Source organism: Zeus faber (assembly GCF_960531495.2).
Source record: "Zeus faber genome assembly, chromosome: 17".
NCBI lineage: Eukaryota > Metazoa > Chordata > Actinopteri > Zeiformes > Zeidae > Zeus > Zeus faber.
Genome location: NC_137204.1, coordinates 4,445,127 through 4,470,911, shown reverse-complemented (window position 1 = coordinate 4,470,911; position 25,785 = coordinate 4,445,127). Strand labels below are relative to the sequence as shown.

At 41.8% G+C, this 25,785-nt stretch overlaps 1 protein-coding gene across 1 annotated transcript in view; it reads left to right on the top strand.

Moving 5' to 3' along the window:
• The first annotated feature begins 409 nt into the window (after positions 1 to 409).
• Positions 410 to 25,785, top strand: part of map3k1 (mitogen-activated protein kinase kinase kinase 1, E3 ubiquitin protein ligase) — a 93,020-nt gene continuing 67,644 nt past the window's right edge. Inside the window, exon 1 of the mRNA XM_080018327.1 lies at positions 410 to 840. Coding sequence (XP_079874453.1) covers positions 458 to 840 — 383 coding nt within the window. The 5' untranslated portion in view covers positions 410 to 457. The remainder of the gene's footprint in view (positions 841 to 25,785) is intronic.

The following is a 25,785-nucleotide window of genomic DNA, read 5'->3' as shown; positions in this document are numbered from 1 at the left end:
CCGTTAAAACAAATTACACAATTATAAGAAAAGCAAGGCATTTGATGAAAAAAAAAAAAATCCTGTTTAAAAATAATGAAGTGTGATATTCATAATATTTTTCTTGCCCTATTTGTAATGACGCGAGTCCCCTTTAAACCGCTTCTCAAAAGAAAGAAAATAAAAACAGTGTTTATATCATTTGGAAGTGAAGGACCCCCCCCCCCCCCCCCCCCCCGCCGTAATCTCACTCCGATCTTTTGGTGAAACTTGGCAGCCCTGGTTACTAGTAACTGTTGAAATACCAACTGGTAACTAAAATATAAAAACTGTGCTAATAACTTAAAAAAGGGAATTAAATGTTAAAATGGTTTGACATACTTCGCGGGGGTGGTGTGGTACAGAGTAACTTAGGACAGAGGAGGAGGCTTCGTCGTGTGGTTTGGGACGCAGAGGCACTCCCGAGCCGAGGAAGAAAATGGCGACTGCGGAGAATCGTCTTTCGTCGGCGGCGGCGGCTCAGATGCTAAAAGCAGATGCTGAATACGCCGCGGACCCCGAAAACGACACCTCTCGTCGTGGGGGAAACTCTGGTCACCGTGATTTTCGCAGCGAGGCGTGGCGGGCAAACAGTTCCGGGGGAAATCCAAAATGGAGGCGCGGAGAACTGCGTAAAGTCAGGAGTGTGGAGCTGGGGACCACCGAGCTCGGAGATCCGACGACAACGCAACTCTACTCTCCGTCGAGTTCCAAGTCAAGTCTCTGCTGTGGGGATGAATCCGAACGTTTTTTAATCGCCCAGGAACTGTTGAGAAGTTCTTTCCCGGGAACGTTACTGGAAGCGGATACAACACAACACCGGTAAGTTTTACAAAAGTCACTGAAGTATACTACCGTCTGAATATCTTTTTTAAATATTTGAAAACATCTCGCTGAGGTGTTTATTTAGATATTTATGAAAAAGTAGAGACAGTTAATGTATCTGTACTAAACGTACTTAATTGACTGATCTCGTCATTACTAGATCAAATTATGTCGTTAAGTGCTACACAAAGTGATTTAAACGTTGCTGAAAAAAATTCCTCTGTGTTGACACATGGCTAATAGAATCCATTACTAACAACTCATTAGAAGCTAATGGTGGTCAGTGTTGTACGTTTATTTATTTGGGTCTGTAAGAGTGTGTTTTGTTTCAACCATGGTGGCTTTCTTTTTAACTAGTCATGAATAATTCATTAAAGCTTTAAAGACATGCGGTGACCTGTTTTAGTAAGATTAAAAATAAATAAATACAACTCTAAATTGCTATATTAGTATTGTCTCACTTCGTGTGTAATACTTCAGCACAGGAAGTAAATATTTTTTACTTCCCTCGTTTTGAAATGCATGTGGGGGAAAACCAGCCAGGGGACCCTAAACTCGGGGGTACCACCAGCTTCATTCACAATTTCCTGTTGACATGGTGCACCGTAGCCATTGGTCAGCTGTTTGCAGGCTTTGCAGATGACTGATTCTTGAGAATGTAGCTCAAGTAAGGCTGTACTCTTTTTAACCTCTCTTAAGGGTTCGTCATTCATTCGCCGTTACAGCAAGATGAACGAAACAAGATATATATATATATATATATATATATATATATATATATATATACACACACACTATTCACAAAAAGTTAGGGATATTCGGCTTTTGGGTGAAATTTCAGGATGAACCTAAAATGCACTATAACCTTTTACAGGTGAACTTAATATGACCTTCTCTAAACTTTTGAATGCATACGTCCAACTGTTCAATGTTTCAGTACTTTTTGCACAACTTGCTGTTCTCTAACAAGGAGCTGAATGTCAAAATTCACAACAGGTGTTTGATCCATGAATCGACCAATACATTTCCTGGTTCAATTAGCATTGGTATTTAAACAGTCCCTTCATCATGCTGTTCACATTTTGACATCATGAGACCAAGACGACACCTAACAAATGATCAACAGTACCTCGCCTTTGCGAGACTTCAAACAGGATGTTCTCAGAGGGAAGTGGCCACTGAGCTTAGAGTGTCACAGAGTGTCATCAGCAGGTTGCAACAGAGAGACTGGAAGAGTCACAGAAAGGCATAGAAGTGGACGTCCTTTGGCCACATCCCACACTGATGAGCGCTTCATTGTGAACAGTGCCCTGCGGAACCGGATGATGAATACCACTCAACTCCAGGCACATTTAAGTGAGGTGAGAGGCACCCAAGGGTCACGTCAGACCATTCGAAACCGTTTACATCAGCGTGGTCTAGGTGCTAGACGACCTGCAAGGGTACCTGACCACACCACCAGGCACAGGCATCATCGTCTTGCACGGGCCAGGGAGCATTTACGCTGGACGAGGCACCAGTGGGCCTCAGTGCTGTTCTCTGATGAAAGTCGATTCAGGTTGAGCAGAAATGATGGTCACCAACGATGTTGGAGACGTCAAGGAGAGTGCTATGTATCAGCCACTGTTGTCCAGACGAGCCTTTGGTGGTGGTGGTGTTACAGTGTGAGCAGGTGTGTCTAGTCAATACAGAACTGCCCTACGCTTTGTGAATGGTACAGTGACAAGCCCATACTACCTGAATAACATCATTACTCCAGTCATTGTGCCCCTTGTGCCGATTACTGGGTGGCAGCGATTGCAAATTTACGATTCTATTGGGAACGGGGGGGTGTGCGTGCATAGAATGTAATGTAATGGGGCAAATGCGGTCTCCCCATTACAGAAGTGCAGGATTTATTGCTAATGAGTAAAGTATTTACACAAAAACATCAAATTTTTCCTAAACTAAGTCCCAAAGCAACGGGAAGACGTGCGTAACGTGGCACGGGACACGCAGGTTTATTTTACAACGGGAAGGAACGGGATGCTCAAATTCTCAAGTGTTGCAGGAACGGTTATCCCTGTAATTTACTAGGAACTATTTGTGAAAGGGGCTCAAAACAGTTCTGAGGGGAGAGGGCGAGAGGGAGAGTGCAGCTCTCTTCCTCTCCACCCCCACGATCAGTTTCAGAACACAGTGAACTGCACTTAGATGGTACCCCATTTCAATGCTCAGATTTTTCCTGGTGGATAAAATGAAAATCGTTTGTCAATTGACGATCGATGGAGTCAATTGCCGATTGCCTATTTAATTGTGAGTTGTCAGTCAAAAGACATATGTAAATGTTTGTAAAAATGTAATAATACTTTTGTTTTAGAGTAACATGATTTAGCTCAATGTACAGTAGCTCTATGCCTACAACTGTGATGAGGCAAGCGGCAACTGCATCCAGGCACACAGGTGTTAACTTGATTCTCAAATATGAATTTGTGAATGAAAGAGCTGTGAGTTGTGAGTCATGTTTGCATCTCAAGCATATAGGAAATAGACTGGCCAGCCCAGCAATGTGCAAAACAAGTTTATCAAAGAAGTACTGCGCACTAGAACATGTTTTTTGACCAGAAACTGAAATATGAAAGTGCAGAGAAGATGCTGATGTAGATGGGCACTTTAACCACTCTATGTTACAAATTAAAAAAAAGAAATAAAAAATGTAAGTGGGGGGAGGGCAGTCCAATCCCCCCTTAACCAACATGCATTGACTGATTGAGGACTGAAACCAAGGCCATTTGAAAATAAGAAATCCCCCCTCCCCACTCCCACTCTTGTCCCATTGAGTGAGTGAGCGAGTGAATCTTTGACTCATGACCTTTAAATAATAACCAAGGACTTAGGACTGTGAGGGGAAATAAGTTTTTATCTCTCTCTGCTAATTGCAGCTGACATTTGTATGTGGAATTTATGGATTGAAAGGCGTGTTAGAAAAATTGTAACTTTAATATAAAATAGTAAATTAGTCTATATTGTGGTTGGTTATTCATTTATTAAATCGCTTTTGTAGAAGTGTTTATTTTCGAGTTGGGGTACAGTTAAATTCTATTTAGCTGATAAAACCATATATAGTTTACTCCATATGCTATTGAGGGAAATTCTGTATTTATTTTCATCCTAGTGTACATGAAAAACTTTTGTATTTTGACTGGAAAAGTTAGTGAAGATTTAAGCATTTCTGGAAACTGGGTATTGTAATATTTAAAAGTGGTGTCCGCATCAAAATCCACATTTATTTCAATGGTGGATCTAGGGCTGTGACGATGGTTGGACCGTGGTTATGTGATGTCACTGCAGTATTGAGCTCATTACGGTAATCACCACAAAATCATTTATTTGTATTTCATTTTTTTGCTGGTGAAAGGTATAGGAGGATATGAAATGTAAACACAATCATTGTTTAGTTATCATCATTGACTGTCTTCCATGTTCAAGGACTTCTGGAGAATTCCCCCCCCCCACACTCTGGCTTTGTGCACCACGCGTGAGGGGCAGTCCATTTAAACATACTGTTTGGGGGATTTATTTTGTGTGTCCCATTATTATTAATTATTTCTAGGGCTTTACCCGACTCAGAATTTTGTCAGTCGAATCGGATTTGGCTGTTCAGTGCAAATATGAATAGGGCACAGCCGACGGAGAGCCGTGTTGCCTAATATTATGTAGGTCCCCCTCCTACCACCAAAACAGCTCTGAACCATTGAGGAGTGGACATCGAGGCATACAGAGACACGGTGGAGCTTCAGATGGAGCAACAGGACATCAGACCCTTGTGGCATGGGCTACAGACTATTACCAATTACAAGAGCAGCCCCTCCCTAGCCAACGAACTGAGCTCCTTTAAGCGCGGTTTGAGGCTGGCAACATCACTGCTAGCTTGCTGGCTAATTGGAGTTACACCGCTAGGAATGAGTGCGCACTCTGTGCAGCTGTCCAATCATGTGAGAGTGATCAGATCACGGGATGTGTTTGTCATTGACATACAGCAGATCAGAAATCGGAATCTGCAGGTCAGACTTCTCCTGACTTCAAAATGTGAAATAGCAATCAGCCAAGCAAATTGCAATTAGTGCATCTCTAGTTGGTAAACATGTTTGGTAACTTTACGAGATGATTCATTTCAAGGGGTAAATCCTAATGATATGAATTTGTATACTGTACATAGTAAGCCGTAGTAGCTTGCATACGATGTGATGAGCCTCGTTACGAGATGGCTAGGGTGTGAATGACTGGAGTAATTTAGCTGCAGTAACTCAAAGGCCATGGAGACTCCCTGTTACACTATTGTGTTACTCAAAATATTTTCCCAAGGTTGGCAGGTCTACTAAACATTTCTGTAGAATTTTTTTCCTTCCTTTCCTCCTTAAACTCCAATTCCTTTCATGACCCGAGTCTCAATCGTATTAATCTGGCTGAAATATGAAGCAGATGAACGCTAAACAGATGTATAGGGACAGAGTGGAGCGACAGATGGAGCAACAGGACACCAGACGCTTGTGGCAGGTGCTGAGACTATTATGAACTACAACAGCAGCTCCTCCCCAGCCACGAGTATGGACGCCTCCCTAGCCAATGGACTGAACTCCTTTTCTGCCCGGTTTGAGTCTGGCAACAACAGCGCTAGCTTGCCAGCAAATTGGAATTACACCGCTGGGGATGAGCGCGCACACTGTGTCCGAGCATGATGTCAGGAGGGATCTGATGCGTGTAAACACCGGTAATGCTTTGGGCCCAGGTGGCATATCTGGGCAAGTGCTGAAGACCTGTGCAAACCAGCCAGCCCCGGTGCACACTAGGAAATTCAACGCCTCCCTGGCCGAGTCGGTGGTCCCGTCCTGCTTCAAGAGGTCCACCATCATCCCTGTGCCGAAGAACGCCTTTCCCGCCTGCTTGAATGACTGACTCCGGTCGTTTCATCTTGGTCTCATCTTATGAAGTGCTTCGAGAGGCTGATTGAGGACTACATCTGCGCCTCCCTCCCCGACGGCAACTTAAACCAATAACATAAACAAAAAATATATTTTTAGCCATTCAACAGAAGCACTCCATAGTGCCGGTGCGGTGTGTGTACCGGTCCTTCGATGGCGGGGAGCATGGGGGTTCCTCGCTTTGGTCCCCACAGTGCGATCCCCACACTCACAACATTTCACGGACCCCTATGCGGAAAAAAGTCAATAACTTATGATTTTGGATTCTAAATCGGATATGAAATGATTGATATTCCTGTCTATTTTTGCGCAAACATCCTGAATTTCAATGCATGTCAAATTGCGCCGGTAAAGGTGCCAAAATAAGCAACTCAACCCGAGTGTCCTGTTTACATCAGAGCCGATCGGAGGTGGAGCTGCTTAAGAGCTGCTGGGTCTATTACTGGGTCATTTGACCCGGGTTTTTCCTTTTCCACTGGTGACCCGATGCTGGATGTTAGCGGGTGTTACCGGCTTTTTGGTGCAGTGGGAAAGGGGTATAAGTTGCAAGGTGGGGTCCGCATGGATTGGGCTTGTTGTTCTAGCATATCCCACAGATGGTCGATGGGATCGACATATGGGGAATTTAAAGGGCCAAATTAACACCTTGAACTCTTTATCTTCCTCAAACCCTCCTGAACAATTTTCTGCAGTGCGGCAGAGCGCATTATCCTGCTTAAAGGGCCACTGTCATCAGGGAATACCGTTGCCATGAAGGGATGTACTTGGTCTGCAACAATGTTTAGGTAGGTGGTACGTGTCAAAGTAACATCCATATGAATGCCAGGACCCAAGGTTTCCCAGCAGAACATTGCCCAGAGCATCACACTGCCTCCCCTGGCTTGCCTTCTTCCCATAATGCATCTTGGTGCCATCTCTTTCCAGGCAAGGCAAAAATGCATCCGGCCATCCCCATGATGTAAAAGAAAAACAAAAGTGATTCATCAGACCAGGCCATCTTCTTTTATTGCTCCACGGTCCAGTTCTGGTCCTGAGGTGCCCAGTGTAGGCGCTTCCGGCGGTGGACAGGGGTCAGCATGAGCACTCTAATCGGTCTGCGGCTACGCAGCCCCATATGCAGCAAACCAAGGTTGCACTGTGTGTTCTGACACCTTTCTATCATAGCCAGCATTAACTTTTTCAGCAATTTGTGCTACAGTAGCTCTTCTGTAGGAACCAACCAGACAGGCTAGCCTTCGCTCCCCACGTAATAAATGAGCCTTGGACGCCCATGACCCTGTCGCCATTTCACCGATTGTCCTTCCTTGAACAACTTTTGGTAGGTACTAACAACTGCATACTGGGAACACCCCACAAGACCTGCTGTTTTGGAGATGCTCTGACCCAGTCATAGCATCACAATTTGGCCCTTGTCAAAGTCGCACAGATCCTTACGCTTGCCCATTCTTCCCCACACATCAACTTCAAGAAACTAACTGTACTGCTGCTCCCAACCCTTGACAGGTGCCATTGTAACGAGATGAGCAATGGTATTTATTTCACCTATCAGTGGTTTTAATGTTGTGGCTGATCAGTGTAATTCCTCATTGAAATGTTATCCATCTGCATTTTTGTAAGCATCTATCTGTTTTATCCTGTTATTGTAATGCCCCATCACCCCCCTCACAAAACCGCTATACTGCCCTAGGTGAAGCTCAGTTGGTTGAAGTTATTTTAGTGAAACAGTTTGTGAAGCTATTGCTTGTATGCTTGTAGAGGTAGGTAGAGTAAACAACCATGTCCCTGTTCTGGAGGAACAACAGATACTGCTTCCTCTTGGGGAAAATCTCTTATTTCCGAGGATTGGGATTTCATGTTCATCTGTGACATCATGCATTCCCTTATCAGTTCCTTGGGTAATTATCATCATTATAATCAATGTAGAAATTAGATTATTGTTATTTATTTTCTTTCCATAAGCATCACATTTCGGCCACTGTCTCATGGGACTGGGCAGGGCCACCAGAAGCACCTCTTTCAAAGCCTGGGGTTAGTGGTAAAGCTCAGAGCCCCGAGTCAAGCAACAATAGGCCGGCCTATTTTCATCCCTTTTAGGCCCCCCCCCCCCAGATACTGTTTGGCTAGCAGCAAGGCGAGCTAATGATTCCGTGTGAAAAGAAAACACGTCTCACTGGTTGACCGGGCCATATTACCAGTTGTTATAGCAGTACCCTCTCAAGCTCATAGTTCCCAGGCATGCACCACATATGAATCAATACTGTTGGAATTTTACCCATTCTAACTTGCCGACAACTGAATCAGCTCTTTGTTTGCAGGGTTGCAAGATGCAACAGAATTATCTATTATCAAATGTGTATTGAAAACTTTATGGCTCCCTGTTAAATGTGATTTGATGGCATTCTTGCGTACGCAGGCTATTAAGAAAGTTATAGATGTAACTATTACTGGACATTAAAGGTCTTTGTTTCTGACATAGTCCATGGAACATTCTTTGAGTAAAAAAACTTTATTTTTTGGGCAGTTTTAAATGAAGCACTTTTGCAAAGGTTTCTACCACAATCCTTATGTAGTGGTTGTTTCTTCACACCATTAGGAAAAATACAATGATTTCCATTGAAAGTATTGACCGAGTGCAGTTTTTTTTTTTTTTTTCACTCTCCATTCATCATTGCAGATTCTAAATAATATAGTTGTGTGAGCAGCAGAATTAATTTGTTTGGTTTTTAAATCTGCATTGAAAGCCGTGAAATGTTCCATTACAATTAAAAAAAAAAAACAAAAACAAAAAAAAACAAAAAAAAACAAACAAACAAAAAAAAAAAAACACAGCCCACCTTGGGCTGCACACGGCACCCTGACTCTGAAAGACGCATCTACAGTCTGAGTGGCATTTTTAAGAAGAAAAGGAATTAAATTCAAGAATATAAAGACCTGTCTCGACTGGATGTATTTAAGTTTCTTGTTTTTGCAGCCGAGGGCCCGCAGTTCGGATCAAACTCGCCATTTTCAGAATGGTTTTTTTTTTTCCTTCCTGAAAACAAATAACTTTTGAAATATTTGTATGAAATAAATATTCGTAAAAACCCACTAGTTGTGCTTTATTTGGATTCGGCTCCACCCCTACTTTACGGCAACGTTACTGCTTCCATTCCAACACACTTCCATTCATAGCTGTACCGGCATTTTTCTGGAAATTATACTAGGTAGAGAGTGGGGAAATTTACTGAACAACTTTTACAGGACATCAGCTCGGAGTCCCACATGACGGCAGCATGGAACATTGCCAGTAGATTTCAGTGCAAGTGGGGAAGGGGCTTATGTTTGCAATGGGTAAGTGCCCAATTGCTTATAAGTGCCCAATTGCAATTGTATAACTTACAAGTTTAACTTGTATTAAAATTCAAATTCTGACCAATGCTACTCTTTACACTTACAGCAAAAATATGGCTTCATATTTATTAAAGAATAGGAGGTTGTTTGACCACTGTAGTCATTAAAAGATTGATCATTCCACTTGGTGGTCATAAGGCCCTAGTTACTTCCTGTTGGTTGCACATGAATGTGCGAGGCTAGAGCTGGGCGATAATCAAATTTAACACCCAGTGATAAATTATTCAATTATTGTTGATTTGAAAAGGTGGAAGCACCATTGCTTTGACAGATACCAAATACGGCAAAATACAGTGAAGAAGAAAGTGTTCCTATTACACATGGTTGCTCACAGTATGTTTTTTATTTGTATTTTTTTTTTAAATTTTATATTCATTCAATTACAATAAATCCGTATACAATAAAAACACTCTGTATTTGTTTTCTTTGGATAAATGGTGAAACTTAAAGTTTCACCAAGTTAAAGTTTCACCACCTAAAGTGTGTGCAGAAAGGATCTCCCGTTCACCAGTCAGTCAGTTTGCATTACAATAGCAAGATAAAGCAGATTTACAGGTTTAACATTTCAATGGGGAATTATAAATAAGGGAAATCATAAACATATTTTTATGTGTGAATTGTCCGTGTCTGGACACCAACGAGAAACTGCTCTCTGTGCGCCCTGATCGCCGTGCCCTGTTTCTCCAAATAAACCAACTAAAAACAGTCTGGGGACCGGGCACAGAGGAATGGGGCACAACTTGTAGACTCGTTAAGATTATTTTCTGTGCATAACGCACGGAGAGGGGGTGATCGGGGAGGGAGTCAAGGAGAAAGTGTCCCGATTAGGCGCGGTTTCGTTCCATACCGTTCCATGTGCACTTGTTTCGTTCCATAAGCAGACATAAAATTCGATAACCTACATCTAAAATAAAAACACTGTTTTAGTACAGCGATTACGGGCAAAGCTATTAATGCCGCGTGCATCACTAGTGCACGCATTGCAAATATTGCAATTTTAGTTATTAACGATTATCGGCCTAAGCCTACAGCATGGGCACTCTGACCGGTCTGTAGCTACACAGCCCCATACCCAACAAGCTGCGAAGCACTGTGTTCTAACATCTTGCTATCATAGGCAGCATGAACTTTTTCAGCTATTTGTGCTACAGTAGCTCTTCAGTGGGATCCCACCAGAGGGGCTTGACTTCACCCCCCACGTGCATCAATTTGCCAATGGGCGCTCATGACCCTGTCACAAGTTCACCAGTTGTCCTTCTGTGGACCACTTTTGGCAGGTACTAACCACTGCATACCAGGAACAGCAGTGGTTAGCTTGGAGATGCTCTGACCCAGTCATTTAGCCATCACAATTTGGTCCTTGTCAAAGTCGCTCAGATCCTTACGCTTGCCCATTTTTCCTGCTTCCAACACATCAACTTCAATAACTGACTGTTCACTTGCTGCCTAATACATCCCACCCCTTGACGGGTGCCATTGTAATGAGATGAGCAATGTTATTCACTTCACCTATCAGTGGTTTTAATGTTTTGGCTGATAGGGTATTTCCTCACTCGTGCTAGCTTGTTGCCTGTCACTGTTCGCATGGTGAAAGGGAGATCCTTTCTGCACGCACTTTGTGTGAATGCCCACATGCAACTTCCTTGTTAGAGTGGCATAATACATCCGTTCGGCATGATCCGGCATAAAGGTTCACTGCTTCTCCAAATAAAATCGTGTTTTTATTGTAGATGTATTTATTGTAATTGAATGAAACCAAAAAAGCACTGTGCGTAACGGGAACACTTTCTCTGTCTCTCCAGATGGTCCAGACGACATTATCTGGATGTTGTCTAGCATGCATGTGTGAAAGCAGCTTAGGTTTACGTTTTGCCTCAAATATGAAGTATTTCCAAACAGCACTTCTGCCATTTTCTTTCCAAACCAGCTGTGGAGGCTCGGCACTTGAATGACTGTCCTCATCTTCAATGAGCTGACACCATAACAAATGAGATAAAATGAGACAGTGGAGACAGCATGTGAGTGAGAGGAGGCAGGGCTATGTGGTACGATTTGGGGAAAATAATCATTGTTTTCTTTGTTGTGTTTTTTTTTTTTTTTTTAAGACCAATATTGCGATTTAGCTTGCAAATCTTTTTAAAGTTCCTTACCTTCTGTATTATTCACTAAACACAAGCAATAAATCATTCTATAGTATGACCAACACACAATGGATACACTAAACATATAAACTGCTCTTTTCTGTAGGCCAGGCCAACGTGTTGTGATGAAATGAGATGGATGTTTTGTTCCATTAGGAGACGTAAAATAAAAACACAGTTCTGGCGCATCGTCGGTACCGTCGGAGAGGAGTGCAGGTGCGCAAAATGTGAGGAGAAAACAAGGAAGCAGCTGCTACTGGTATATCGGTAGTGCGGAAAATTAGTTTATAGTTTCAAATATTCAGAATCTATGTACAGAAAAAATATATATTTTTGATATATATATTTTTTGGTTTATCAGTCTTGTGAGCGCAGGCATCAGCCGATGCTGATGATCTCAAAATTCGCAAATATCGGCCTCAGCAATACGAGGGGTCCAGGGTAGTTGGCCCTTCGCTAAAGTTCAATGAACGAGTGTGCTTTGGCTCTCTGTTATGTCGTATATTGTGACTGCAGAAGTTACTTTGTTCCGGTCTGGTTACAGTGTAATTCTATGATCAGGCATTGTTTGTGGCTATGGGTGTCTTTCCTATGCTGCAACTAACAGCGGGTATCATTCTGAAGTAAGGCTGCGTGATTATAGCTAAAATGATAATCACGATTATTTTAGTCAATATTTTGATTGCAATTATTTATCGTGATTATTAATCTATTTTGGGGAACAGAATTCTTTGATGGCACTTTGTAAATCAACAGAAAACTGTCTTTACTTTAATTATGCATTTTACAAACCTATAAATAAACTAAGGTCAGTGTTTTAATTTTAGAGGATATACAGTATAATGAAATCAATTGTGCGTAGTTGGCCACATCAAAAACACAAAGAGAATGGAAAATATATAAAAATACATGTTCACATGCCAATTGCTTGCTTGGTTATTGTTACCGGTAATTATAATTCAGGATGTTTGTATACATTGATATCTCTGGAATGTCTTTAAATTCTGACAGTGACGTGATATTGGGTTATTATTTTGTAGAACTTACTCTGGTGTGTGCCAGTTGTCCTCAGAACAGTATACTGGGTATTTATGATGTTTAATACACTGTGCTTTCTTTGATCAAATTGTCTTCTGGTAATACTCTAACTTAATCTTTTTCAAATATAGGAAATATTAGTTAATAATAATAAAATAATACATGTGACTTTGTATAGTTAAAAGTTTGTATCTTATATTCCTTGAGTTTAAATCCAATTGCTACTATGTCTGCAGGATGCACAGATTTCCTTCAATACAAATCTCATTCAGATTGTCTTTGGGTTTGTCTGATCCATGAAAGTCTGACGTTAGTCACATCTGCACGTGTCACCATCTTGCTGAGGACCTGGTTGTTGACTAATAACTAGACTGCAATGTTATCATGTGACCTGTGTGAGCTATCATTTGCGCATTCATTCGCGTTGCGGCGATGATTAAAAATGTTTTTTTTACAAGATTATTCCACAATAATGGACCGATATGTCTATGTCGGTACTGCCCCGAATACACATTTTATTTGTCTTGTCTTTGAATGTGGCGGATCCTTGAGATGCTGAGGCTACTGACGTCACTTTTTCATGAACAATAGTAATAGAGCTGGACCCCTAATTATTTCTTCATTGTGTAAAGAGAAGTAGGTCACGTGTAAACAACGGTAGCTATGTGTGACTTAATGTCAACATGAAAGCAGCAATAATCTTTCATCATAGCATGTGTGTGGTAGTTGCCAGAACGTCAGCTGTGCGTTGATAGTTCACACTCCAGGGTTTCTCTGAGGAAATTGGTAAGTGGAGGTGGTGAGTGAAAGAACTTACATCTGATCTGGGCATAGCTATGTCAATTGGAAGCTAACAATATTATAATAGATATGACTGATTGTAGCACTCCAAAGCCTTAACAAAACATTTTACTGAAGATACAGCACTTTCTGTACAAATCATTTGAAAATCATCGAAAATAATTCACACAAATATCCTTTACCATGGTTGCTGCCTGTGTTATTACAGAACTGATCATAAAGGACACGGTGAAAGCATCTGTAAATGAGCAATTTACATACTTAATGTCTGACTATGCATTAAGCAAACTCTGGATTCCCTAACCCAGGGGCTCTAAAACTTTTTTTGCTGGCTACCCCTAAAAAAAGTCAAAGTCTCGTGACCCTGTAATTCCGACTCGCTGATGTTCGATCCAACAACAGTCTTGTTATGGTGTTTACATCGGAGTCCACCAAGCAAGTGGTCCTGCTAGAACTGACTGTCCCCTGGGAGGACCGGATTGATGAGGCCAATGAGCGCAAGAGGGCTAAGTATGCTGAGCTCACCAGTGAGTGCCGGAGCAACGGCTGGAAAGCCTGCTGTGAGCCTATCGAGATCGGGTGCAGAGGTTTCGCAGGTCATTCACTCCAGAGAGTGTTCAAACTCCTTGGTATTAGAGGACTGCAGTTGAGGAGAGCCACTAAGAACATTCTTGAGGCCGCAGAAAAGGCCTCAAGAATGGCTGTGGATCCATAGGGGGGATCCGTGGTGCGCGCTACTTGTACACAAGCCGGGGGGTTGATCGCCCCTGGTTGGGTCGCCTGGTGGAGGGTGTCCGATGATTAAAGACCCGTAACACCCTGAGAACCCAGGTCAATCGCTGAAGATGTGTCCAAGTATCACCGTAAGGTGTATTAAAGTTCTTGTTATGTACACGTACAAACGTCTATGGAGTTGACATGTGATTCGAATTTGAATAAGATTATTGCCATTGCCAGTGTTTGTGCTGATTAGTGCCGTAAAAAATTTAATTTGTGCCGCTATGGTTTTTGTTGTATATATAATTTCACAGGGCTTGACATTAAGCTTTAAGCCGCAAGATGATTTACTTGCCCAATAGCCAATTTTACTCGTCTGAAATTGTTAAAGTAGGCCAATTTAAATAAAACCAACAGGGATTTGGACAATTATAATTAATGGACAAAACATACAATTAACAGGTAACAATTACAATAAATAAGGTATAGATACACAGAATAGTGTGTGTATATATATATATATATATGTGTATGTATGTATGTATGTATGTATGAATGATTGGGGTGATCGTTTCTATTTTCATATCGTCCAATTGTCAAGATGAGGGTGGGAGTTACATCATAGCCCGCCAGTGAAATGGCAGCAATGGGGGGGGCAAATGCACATTCTGAAATTGAGGGGGGCGTATCACCTGCACTCCCCCAAATCTATCTCGCCAAACCCAATCTTGGCTAGTAAACATTATCTATTTTGGGGTATAGTTCTTTCCAGTGAACAAAGCTAAATGAGAATTCTAACTGAACCAGTCAAATGCTCTGCACTCTGTTAGAAGACAATGGAGCAAGAAAAATATAGGGGATATAACATGTCATTTAAAACAATAGTTTAAGGCATTTAATGAAACAATAGTTTCATTAAATGCCTTGCTTTCATTGCAATTGTGTAATTAGTCTTAGAGGATATTAATTGAGTCGAGTCACATTAAATCTTTATAAATAATGTTATTTTTTGTAGTGGAATACATATCAATTTTCATACAATTTCATAGTTAAAAGAAATGCTTGGAGCAGTAAGAGCCAGCTCTACGAACTTTTCGAAACTACTGCAAGTGCGTCTCTTCTCCTCCGCCCACTGCCTCCGCGTCTGCTCTGTACATTCTTCTCTTATATTATCCTCATTTCTACTCATCATATTACAGCGTCATGTTCTGTTGAACATTATTATCTTATCTTTGATGTCACAATCCACATGTCACGTGAACTACTCTTATGGATCGTGTACCAGCACTTCTCAACAGCTGCCGGTACTCTGTTCTACCCTCTCAAGTGGACAAATCAAGTGGACATTATGGTTGCAATGGTGCACGGTATGTTATCGAACAGTTTAGTATGCCTCTACGGTTAAATACGTACACATGAACCGCGGTATTACGGTATCACAGAAGTCTACTGGACGCCTTGGATCAGCGTACAGGCGCCGCACAGCGTGCAGTAAGTGCTGCTTCCTATTGAATCTACTGTTGGAGCTCCACTGCCATGTGGGTCGTGCGGGGTCCGTGAGAGGCTTATTTTATTTTTACTTTTTGGTCAAGTTTTACAGTTTTATGTCGTGTTGTTTATTTAAGTTGCTGTCTCCTGCCACCAGCAAATATTTCTCCCACACCGGGAGGTATCTTGGCTGAAAAGGAGTGCACCCACTGTTATGTCATGTTCACAAAGTGAAGGCACATGCTCTGGTCTGACTGTGAGGAAGTTATTTTACTACTATTATTTGTGTGAAAAATACTGTTTATTAATTTTTTTCAATGATAACTAACTATAGTACAGTATGGTTTTATTTATTTTTTATTGTGAAAAAAGTTATATAAATAAATATTAACGAAAATGACACTATATATATATATATATATATATATATATATATATATATATATATATATATATATATATATATATATATATACACACACACACACACGTGTATGTTTGTACAGTGGGGGTAATAATTATTTGATCCCTCACTGATTTTGTAAGTTTGCCCACTGATAAAGAAATGAATGGTCTATAATTCTAGTGGTAATTTTTGGTAGGTTTATTATAACAGTGAGAGACAGAATATCAAAAAGAAAATCCAGAAAATCACATAAAAAAAAAAAAAAAATATATATATATATATATATATATATATATATATATATATATATATATATATATATATATATATATATATATATATAAATTATTTTGCATTTTATTGGGTGAAATAAGTATTTGATCCCCTACCAACCATAAAGAATTCTGCCTCCCACAGATTAGTCCTCTCGCTTTAAGAAAGTACTCCTAATCTCAACTTGTTACCTGTATAAAAGACACCTGTCCACAGAATCAATCAGTCAGACTCCAACCTCTCCATCATGGGCAAGACCAAAGAGCTGTCTAAGGACATCGGGGACAAGATTGTAGACCTGCACAAGGCTGGAATGGGCTACAAGACCATAGGCAAGAAGCTGGGTGAGAAGGAGACAACCGTTGGCACGATTAATCGAAAATGACAGAAACACAAAATGACCGCCAATCTCCCTTGGTCTGGGGCTCCACGCAAGATCTCACCTCCTGGGGTATCAATGATCATGAGAAATGTGAGGGATCAGCCCAGAACTACACAGTGGGAGCTTGTTAATGATCTCCATGCAGCTGGGACCACAGTCACCAAGAAAACCATTTGTAACACACTCCGCCATAATGGATTAAAATCCTGCAGTGCCCGTAAGGTCCCCCTGCTCAAGAAGGGACATGTACAGGCCCGTCTGAAGTTTGCCAATGAACACCTGGATGAGAATGCTTGGGAGAAGGTGATGTGGTCAGATGAGACCAAAGTCATGTAGCGTGAAATCCTGGGTGACAACCTCCTTCTCTCAGCCAGGACACTAAAAATGGTTCGTGGATGGGTCTTCCAGCATGAAAATGACCCAAAACATACAGCCAAGGCAACAAAGGAGTGGCTCAAGAAGAAGCACATTAAGGTCATGGAGTGGCCTGGCCAGTCTCCAGACCGTAATCCTATAAAAAATCTGTGGAGGGAGCTAAAGCTTCGAGTTGCCAAGCGACAGCCTCGAAACCTTAAAGATTTGGAGAGGAGTGGTCCAAAATTTCTCCTGAGATGTGTGCAAACCTGGTAATCAACTACAAGAAACGTCTGACCTTTGTTCTTGCCAACAAGGGTTTCTCCACTAAGTACTGTCATGTTTTGATAGGGGATCAAATACTTATTTCACTCAATGAAATTCAAAATAATTTGTCTTTTATTTAATGTGATTTTCTGGATTTTCATTTTGATACTCTGTCTCTCACTGTTATAATAAACCTACCAAAAATTACCACTAGAATTATAGACCATTCATTTCTTTATGTATGTATGTATATGTATATATGTATGTGTGTATATACTGTGTGTGTGTGTGTGTGTGTGTGTGTGTGTGTGTATGTGTATATATATATGTTTGTATATATATATATATATATATATATATATATATATATATATAGTGCTCACACCCCTTCACTTTCCCCACATTTGTTATGTTACAGCCTTATTCCAATTTCACACCCTTTACTCAGTACTTTTTTGAAGCACCTTTGGCAGCGATGACAGCCTCCAGTCTTCTCTGGAAGGATGCTATAAGCTTGGCACACCTGTATTTGGGGTATTTCTCCCATTCTTCTCTGCAGATCCTTTCAAGCTCTGTCAGGTTAGATGGGGAGCGTTGCTGCACAGCTATTTTCAGGTCTTTCCAGAGATGTTCAATCGGGTTCAAGTCTGGGCTCGGGCTGGGCCACTCAAGGACATTCACAGACTTGTCCCAAAGCCACTCCTTTGCTGTTTTGGCTGTGTGCTTTGGATCATTGTCCTGTTGGAAGGTAAACCTTCGCCCCAGCCTGAGGTCCTGAGCGTTCTGGAGCAGGTTTTCATCAAGGATCTCTCTGTACATTGCTCCGTTCATCTTTCCCTCGATCCTGACTTGTCTCCCAGTTCCTGCTGCTGAAAAACATCCCCCCAGCATGATACTGCCACCACCATGCTTCACCGTAGGGATGGTATTAGCCAGGTGATGAGAGGTGCCTGGTTTCCTCCAGACGTGACCCTTGGCATTCAGGCCAAAGAGTTCAATCTCTGTTTCATCAGACCAGAGAATCTTGTTTCTCATGGTCTGAGAGTCCTTTAGGTGCCTTCTGGCAAACTCCAAGCAGGATGTCATGTATGGCCACTCTACCATAAAGGCAATTTTGAGTGTCAGAGCAAAGGGCGTGAATACATAGTGTATGAACATGTGATATTTCAGTTTTTTATTTTAATTACATTTGCAAAAATTTCTAAAACAACTTTTTTGCTTTGTCATTGTGGGGTATTGTGTGTAGATTGATGAGAAAAAAGATTAATTTAATCCATTTTGGAATAAGGCTGTAACATAACAAAATGTGGGGAAAGTGAACGGGTGTGAATACTTTCCAGATGCACTGTATACAGTATATACAAATTCATACATATATATGACCCACCACAGAAAAAGCCGCCATCTTGTGCATTTCTAAAATCGCCAGGAGCAGCCAAATAAGTTGAAAAAGCCTTTCTTGAAGGAAAATTAGATTTTTCCAGATTCGTGTTCCGTTGTTTTTTTTTAATTTTTTTTTTTATCTCAACGTATTTTCAAAACTGAGTTTGATTTATTAATAGTCAAAAAATGTTAAAACGTGGAGTTCAATATTCCCGTTAGATTACATGGGGAAACACAGTTCACTTACTGAGACGCTAAACAACGCTGAACGACGCAGATCGATAGTTTCCTTTAAAGCGACCTTCCAGGTGAAGATCATTCATCCATATTCCATGTGATGTGAAGTCACAATGTAAAACCATTTTGATAGAGTTCAGCCTTTAAATATTACATGTTTTATACACACACGGAGACAACGTTGTGGAGGGGGCGTGTCACTGACGTCACCGTCACTTCCGTAAACAAGACGAGGCTCCGGTTTCACTTGTCTGTGAAAACCCCGGTTGATTAGGAGAAGCGGGTGGAGGAAGATCTGAATCATATAGCGGACCTTAATCTAAACAGTGCGATAGATCCAAGTCAGTATAAGCAGCGCGCACTGGACTTCTCCTGCAGCGACATTGCAGGACCCCTCTCCGCCCTAGGGGGTGGGGAGCCACAGTTTGAGAATCCCTGCCCTAACCTATCCCTTTTCCCCTGTTTTGTACTACTCCATCAGTCCTTCACTTTCAGCTGAATTTTTTCCATTGTCATGAATATGAAAATATAATTTGACAGACCTTAACAGTATCTACATAGGAGTGTGTGGGGGTCTCTGCCCATATGTAAGGATTTAGGGAGGGAGACAGTCATTTTTACTGTGCTGTGCCAACATGGCAAGAGTTTTTATTATAACGTTAAACAGAAAAGCTCGCTGGCAACAACTATTAGTAACAAATTATAATGATGAGGATGATGATTATTATGAATATGATCATCTCGAGTGCAGGAGGAATGGCGTTTTTCTCTGTCTCCTGTCCGGCTGACGAGCCTGTGCGCGGATCCCCCCTGCAAGACAGACAAACATTAAGAAATCTCCCTGCCTCGAGTTGGACCAATCAGCGCTGCAGCTTGTCAGCAGCGGAAAGGGAACTTTGCTGTCGTCCGCTGCCGGTGCTTGACCCTTGGTCCGCCGCAGAGTGTTACATTTCACTCAACCGAATTACTTTCGATAAACACACCAATATCCAGAGTGTTCTTGGTTTTGTTAAAAAAATATAAATAAAAAGGATGTTTGAAACTATTTCGTGGGGCTGTGCCTACTCTAGCCATTGGATAGGGACACAATGACTTTAGAGTAAGAGTTTAGCTGTGGGAGTCCATCGAGGTAAGGCCATTGAATAGGGAATGGATTCTACCTGTGGGAATCCATCAAAGGAAGGCCATTAAATGGGGACAAACCAGGACTAGTAAAGCCATGGGAACACTACACGACTTTCAAAGTCGTCAGATCACTGTACTGTTCACATGACATAACTTTCTGTCGTGTGATCAGGAATCTTGAATTTGTTGTGGTTTCACCCTACATGACTGATCAGCGACAGGGTGTCACACATTATACAATCTTTCACCAGGAAGAAACCAACACGAGTCTGTCGGGTCTCTAAATCACATTTTGTCACGAAAGCACAGCGAAGAAGTGACACCGGATATCAGGTGATGCCATGCGCAGGACAGGATTATTATTATTATTATTTTTTTTTTTATTTGATTCTTGATCACTGTCAAAAAAAAGACTAAAAGCACAATTTACATAAGAAATATATTGAAAACGTGCTGCTGCTGCTGCATGCACTCCTGTCTTCTCGACTCCTCCCCTCCCCCTCACCCCGTGTCTGCTCTCATTGGCTGTAGCTTGTTGCTACAGATATTAAATCTGCTAGATATATTGACGGCATCTGCGAGCGCTCTGCAAGCAGTGGGATCCTATTGTGAGCAGTTCACACAACATTCGCGACACTCACGGGAGCGCGCTACGATTTGCCTCCCATCTGGGGCTTTGTTCGACGATCTCCAAAGACCTGTCGGCGAGCGGATAAACAGGCCAGAAACACGTAGTTTAAACTCGGCATTAGTTGGGAGGTGCCCATGAATCAGGCTTGTTGTTCCACATCTCACAGATACTCGATCAAATTTAGATTTGGGGAATTTGGAGTCAACACCTTGAACTCTTTGTTATCTTCTTCAAACGATTCCTGAACAATTTTTGAAGTGTGGCAGGGTGCATTTTCCTGCTAGAAGAGGCCACTGCCATTAGGGAATACTGTTGCCATGAGGGGTGTACTTGGTCTGCAACAATGTTTAGGTTGGTGGTACATGTCAAAGTAACATCCACATGAATGCCAGGACCCAAGGTTTCCCAGTAGAACATTGCCCAGAGCATCACACTGCCTCCGCCGGCTTGCCTTCTTCCCATAATGCATCCTGGTGCCATCTCTCTCCAAGGTAAACGGCATACAGTCACCCGGCCATCCATGGTCTAGTTCTGAAACTCATGTGCCCATTTAGGCACTTTCGGTGGTGGGCAGGGGTCAGCATGGGCATTCTGACTGGTCTGCGACTGGGCAGGCACATACACAGAAAGCTGGGATTCACTGTGTGTTCTGAGATCTTTCTATTATAGCCAGCATTAACTTTTTCAGAAATTTGTGCTTCAGTACTCTTCCGTGGGATCAGACCTGACGGGCTAGGCTTTGCTCCCCATATCCTGCTTCCAACATATCAACTTCAAGAACTGACTTTTCAGTTGCTGCCTAATACTATATATCCCACCCCTTATCATGTGCCATTAGATTGAGATGAGCAATGTTATTCACTTCACCTTTGGTTTTAATATTATGGCTGATCTGTATATTTCCTCACTTGTGCTCGCTTGGTGCCCGTCACTGTTCGCGTGGTAAATGGAAGATCCTTACCACGCACGCGTTGCATTAACGCCAACACAAAGATTCACCGTTTCTCCAAAGAAAACAAATAGTGTTTTTATTGTAAATGTATTCTTTGTAATTGAATCAAACCAAAAAAGCGGCTTGCGCAACCATGCAAAACAGCAACACTTTCTCTGTCACTCACCCCCCTATCAGCAACGATTCTGTCGTATCGCGATAGTGAGGCGGGACTGCATCGCGATATAACATTTTGGATATCCCTCAAGCCTAGTGTGTATGTGTTCTAAGCTAGTATTCAACCAGTCTCTATATGACAGAGAATTGAATTTGCCAGATTAGATTGTTAAACATAATTTGTAACGACCAGGGAAGTATTCCTGAAAGGTCCCTAGGATTAAGAAGGTGATAGGTGACCCACAATAGCTTGTGAAGCGCCATTTTGCTTTTGTTGCTCAAATGATTCCTTTAATGTCGCTTGGAGCTCATTCAGTCTGAAGTGAACTGGAGTGAAGACGTGCCATGCAGTGGAATGCTGAGTGCTTCAGGATCAATACAGAATGTGTCATTTCATATAAATGCACAGAGCAAGGATTTCAGATGGAACAATATGAGGACAATATGGAAATACTAAATGGTAGCCTTGTGGTTGAAGTTGTCGTGCACCTGAGCCTCCTCTGGAACAACAGCCTGCTTCTGTCCATTCCTGTAGAGTGTTTTGAGTCAAGTCCAATTTATTGTTTATTTATACACCCCTCTTTACCTCCTCCCCATGAATATTAACTGATGCATAAAGTTGAAACCCTCTCAACTTTTTTTGTCACGTGAAGCTGTCAGCACCTCGCAGGTTGACTCTCTGCCCCTTGCAGCTGGATGAAGCTGAGCTCCGTTTGAAATGCTTTACAGCCTGTCGCTTTGCAGCACCCCATCGCCAGCGGTGTGGCTGTACCATAATGTTTTACAAAAAACTCAAAGTGATCGTATGAACTTGTTCCATAGATTTCGCCACACTTTTTTTACACAGTTAGGGCCTCTTACACCCAACTTCTGGACAATTCTGTTCCAGGAGTTGTTGGACATTTCTCCAACTATAAAATCCCTTCTTACTACATGATTCACATGTGGAAATCCTTCCACAAATTTTGCAACATTGACTTTGAAAGGCTTCTTTTAGCTTGTAACTCACAATGGTGTGATGTGATGCTAGTTGTTGTTATTGTTGAATAAACTGGAAATAAAAAGTTGATCTCTGGTCCCCAATGCCTTTTAACCGTGACACAAACAACCGTGTGATATACAGGTACCTCTCATGAAATTAGAATATCATGAAAAAGTTCAATAGTTTTTGTCATTTCCGAAAGTGAAACCCATATATTATATAGATTCATCACACATAGAGTGAAAAATTTCAAGCTTTTATTTCTTGTAATTTTGATGAATGTGGCTATAAATAATGAAACCCAAAATTCAGTGTCCCAGAAAATTAGAATATTTCATAAGATCAATAAAAAAAAGGATATTTTAAAAGTATGTTCATTTCTATGCCATCAATACTTGGTTGGGCCTCCTTTTGAATGAATTACTGCATCAATGCGGCGTGGCATGAAGACGATCAGCCTGTGGCACTGCTCAGGTGTAATGGAAACCCAGGTTGCTTTGATAGCAGCCTTCAGGTCATCTGCATTGTTGGGTCTGGTGTCTCACATCTTCCTCTTGACAATACTCCATAGGTCCTCTATGGCGTTCAGATCAGGAAAGTTTGCTGGCCAATCAAGCACAGTAACCCCATGGTCATTGAACCAGCTTTTGGTACCTTTGGCAGTGTGGGCAGGTGCCAAGTCCTGCTGGAAAATGAAATCAGCATTTGCATAAAGCTTGTCAGCAGAAGGAAGCATGAAATGCTCTAAAATTTCCTGGTACATGGCTGTGTTGACTGTGGACTTCAGAAAACACAGTGTGAACACCAGCAGATGACATGGCAGCACAAATCATCACTGACTGTGGAAACTTCACACTGGACTTCAAGCAATGTGGATTCTGTGCCTCTCCACTTTTCCTCCAGACTCTGGGACCATGATTTCCAAATGACATGCAGAATTTACTTTAATCTGAAAAGAGGACTTTGGACCACTGAGCAACAGTCCATTTATTTTTCTCCACAGCCCAGGTAAGGCGCTTCTGACGTTGTCTCTGGTTCAGGAGTGGCTTGACACGAGGAATGCGACATTTGTATCCATGTCCATGCCTAGGATTCGTCTGAGAGTAGTAGCTCTTGATGCGCTGACTCCAGCCTCAGTCCACTCTTTGTGAAGCTCCCCCAAATTCTTGAATGGCTTTTGCTTGACAATCCTCTCAAGGCTGCGCTTATACATTTTGCTGGGGCACCTTTTCCTACCACACTTTTTCCTTCCACTCAACTTACTATGAATACGCTTGGATACAGCACTCTGTGAACAACCAGCTTCTTTAGCAATGACCTTTGGTGGCTTACCCTCCTTGTGGAGAGTGTCAATGACTGTCTTCTGGACATCTGTCAAGTCAGCAGTCTTCCCCATGATTGTGTAGCCTACTGACCCAGACTGTGGTCGTTTCTCAATACCAAGTACACGAAGTCCGGACTTGTGGACTTGGTAGTTCAGACTTGGCAAGTTCGATTTGGGAGTACAGAGTCCAGGGCCATTACCATTACCACCGCTTGGTGCGAAATGCATTCTGGGATACTTGGCCGTCATAAGTCCACACAAGTCACCAACGAGGCATCCCTGATAAAATGGGCGGAGTAAGTCCACATCCGGGCATTTGGACTAGACTTGGCTTGATGTGGACTTTGAATTGGAACAGTACTTGGGCTGCGACTGATGACGTTTCACAAGAAAACAAGTATAGACAAGAACGCAGATTGAGAAAGGCCTTGTGAGACCATTTAAAGGCTCAGGAAACCTTTGCAGGTGTTTTGAGTTAATTAGCTGATTAGGGTGTGACACCATGACTTTCCAATATTGTACTTTTTCACAATATTTGAATTTTCTGAGACACTGAATTTTGGGTTTTCATTATCTATAGCAACAATCATCAAAATTTCAAGAAATAAAGGCTTGAAATATTTCACTCTACGTATAATGAATCTATATAATATATAGGTTTCACTTTCTGAAATTGAGTGACAAAAAATATTGAACTTTTTCATGATATTCTAGTTTTATGAGATGTACCTGTATATGGATCCATTGAAGAGAGGGGCGGGTCACCATTCTACAAACTGCACTGAATAAAGTTTGCCTCCGCAGACTGCAGAAAACAACATACAAAGGCAAACATTGACTCGTTTTGTTCTGTTTGGTGCCATCCTTTTGTCAGTGCCACATACCATGTTTGCAGGTCCAGCGTCCTGTTCTTCCGTGTCTTATAGGACGGGTTGGAAAGGGGGAGATGATTGAAATCCTCCTTGAGCAAGAGTTGAGCATGGGAGTTTCTCAACTTATCAACTAACAACAAGCTCAGTGAGAAGCTGCAGCACAGTCATTCGTTTCTTAAGAGTTCAGTAATGTGCTCTTAACAGTGAGAAGTGGGAACCAACATTTTAGTAAGGCCTGGGTTGAAAAATGGTGAATCTATCCTTTTAAAGTGCCTGTAAAGTGAATTCAGTGATTTGTTTCTAAACACATTATACATGTTTGAGAGTAATTGCTGAAAAATCATGAAAAGACTGAACGATCTAGTACTGAATTGTGGCGTTACTGTTAAACTGTTTCTCACCATGTTTGCGGTCCAGATTTTTTTTGGGTGAGGCTAAATCATGACTCGATGACGTAGAGTGGTCATGGCATGGCCCTCCCCCTAACACTATTATAATCACCAGGTCGGACCATCGGAAACGGAGCATCAGTGTTGAAATAAGCAAAGCTAAGAGAGTTTGGGATAAAACACTGCTTTGGGAATGAACACCTGGAGGCCTCTTCAGGGAGACCATGAACTCATACCAAGTCTTGGCGCAGATCCCGTGGGTACCTCAGGGTGCCTCCTCCCCTCCCAAGTACACTGTGCACCTGCAATGTTGCACAGCTGAGTGATTATTTTCACTTTAGAGGTACTTTGATGTTAGTTTTGTGTATACATATGCAAATGTGATTGTTTCTTTCCTCGTTTAGGAAAGTTAATTTCAGTCCTTGAATGATCATCATTTGTTTGCAATGGTATTTTTGCTCTTTTTTTGCTTCATACAGTCATGTTACATACATATTACATTTAGTCATTTAGCAGACGCTTTTATCCAAAGCGACTTACAATTGTTCAAACACCGACGGACGCAGCCATCAGGAGCAATTAGGGGTTAAGTGTCTTGCTCAAGGACACTACAGCATGCTAGCAGGAGGAGCCTGGGATCCAACCAGCAACCTTTGGATCACTAGACCACCAG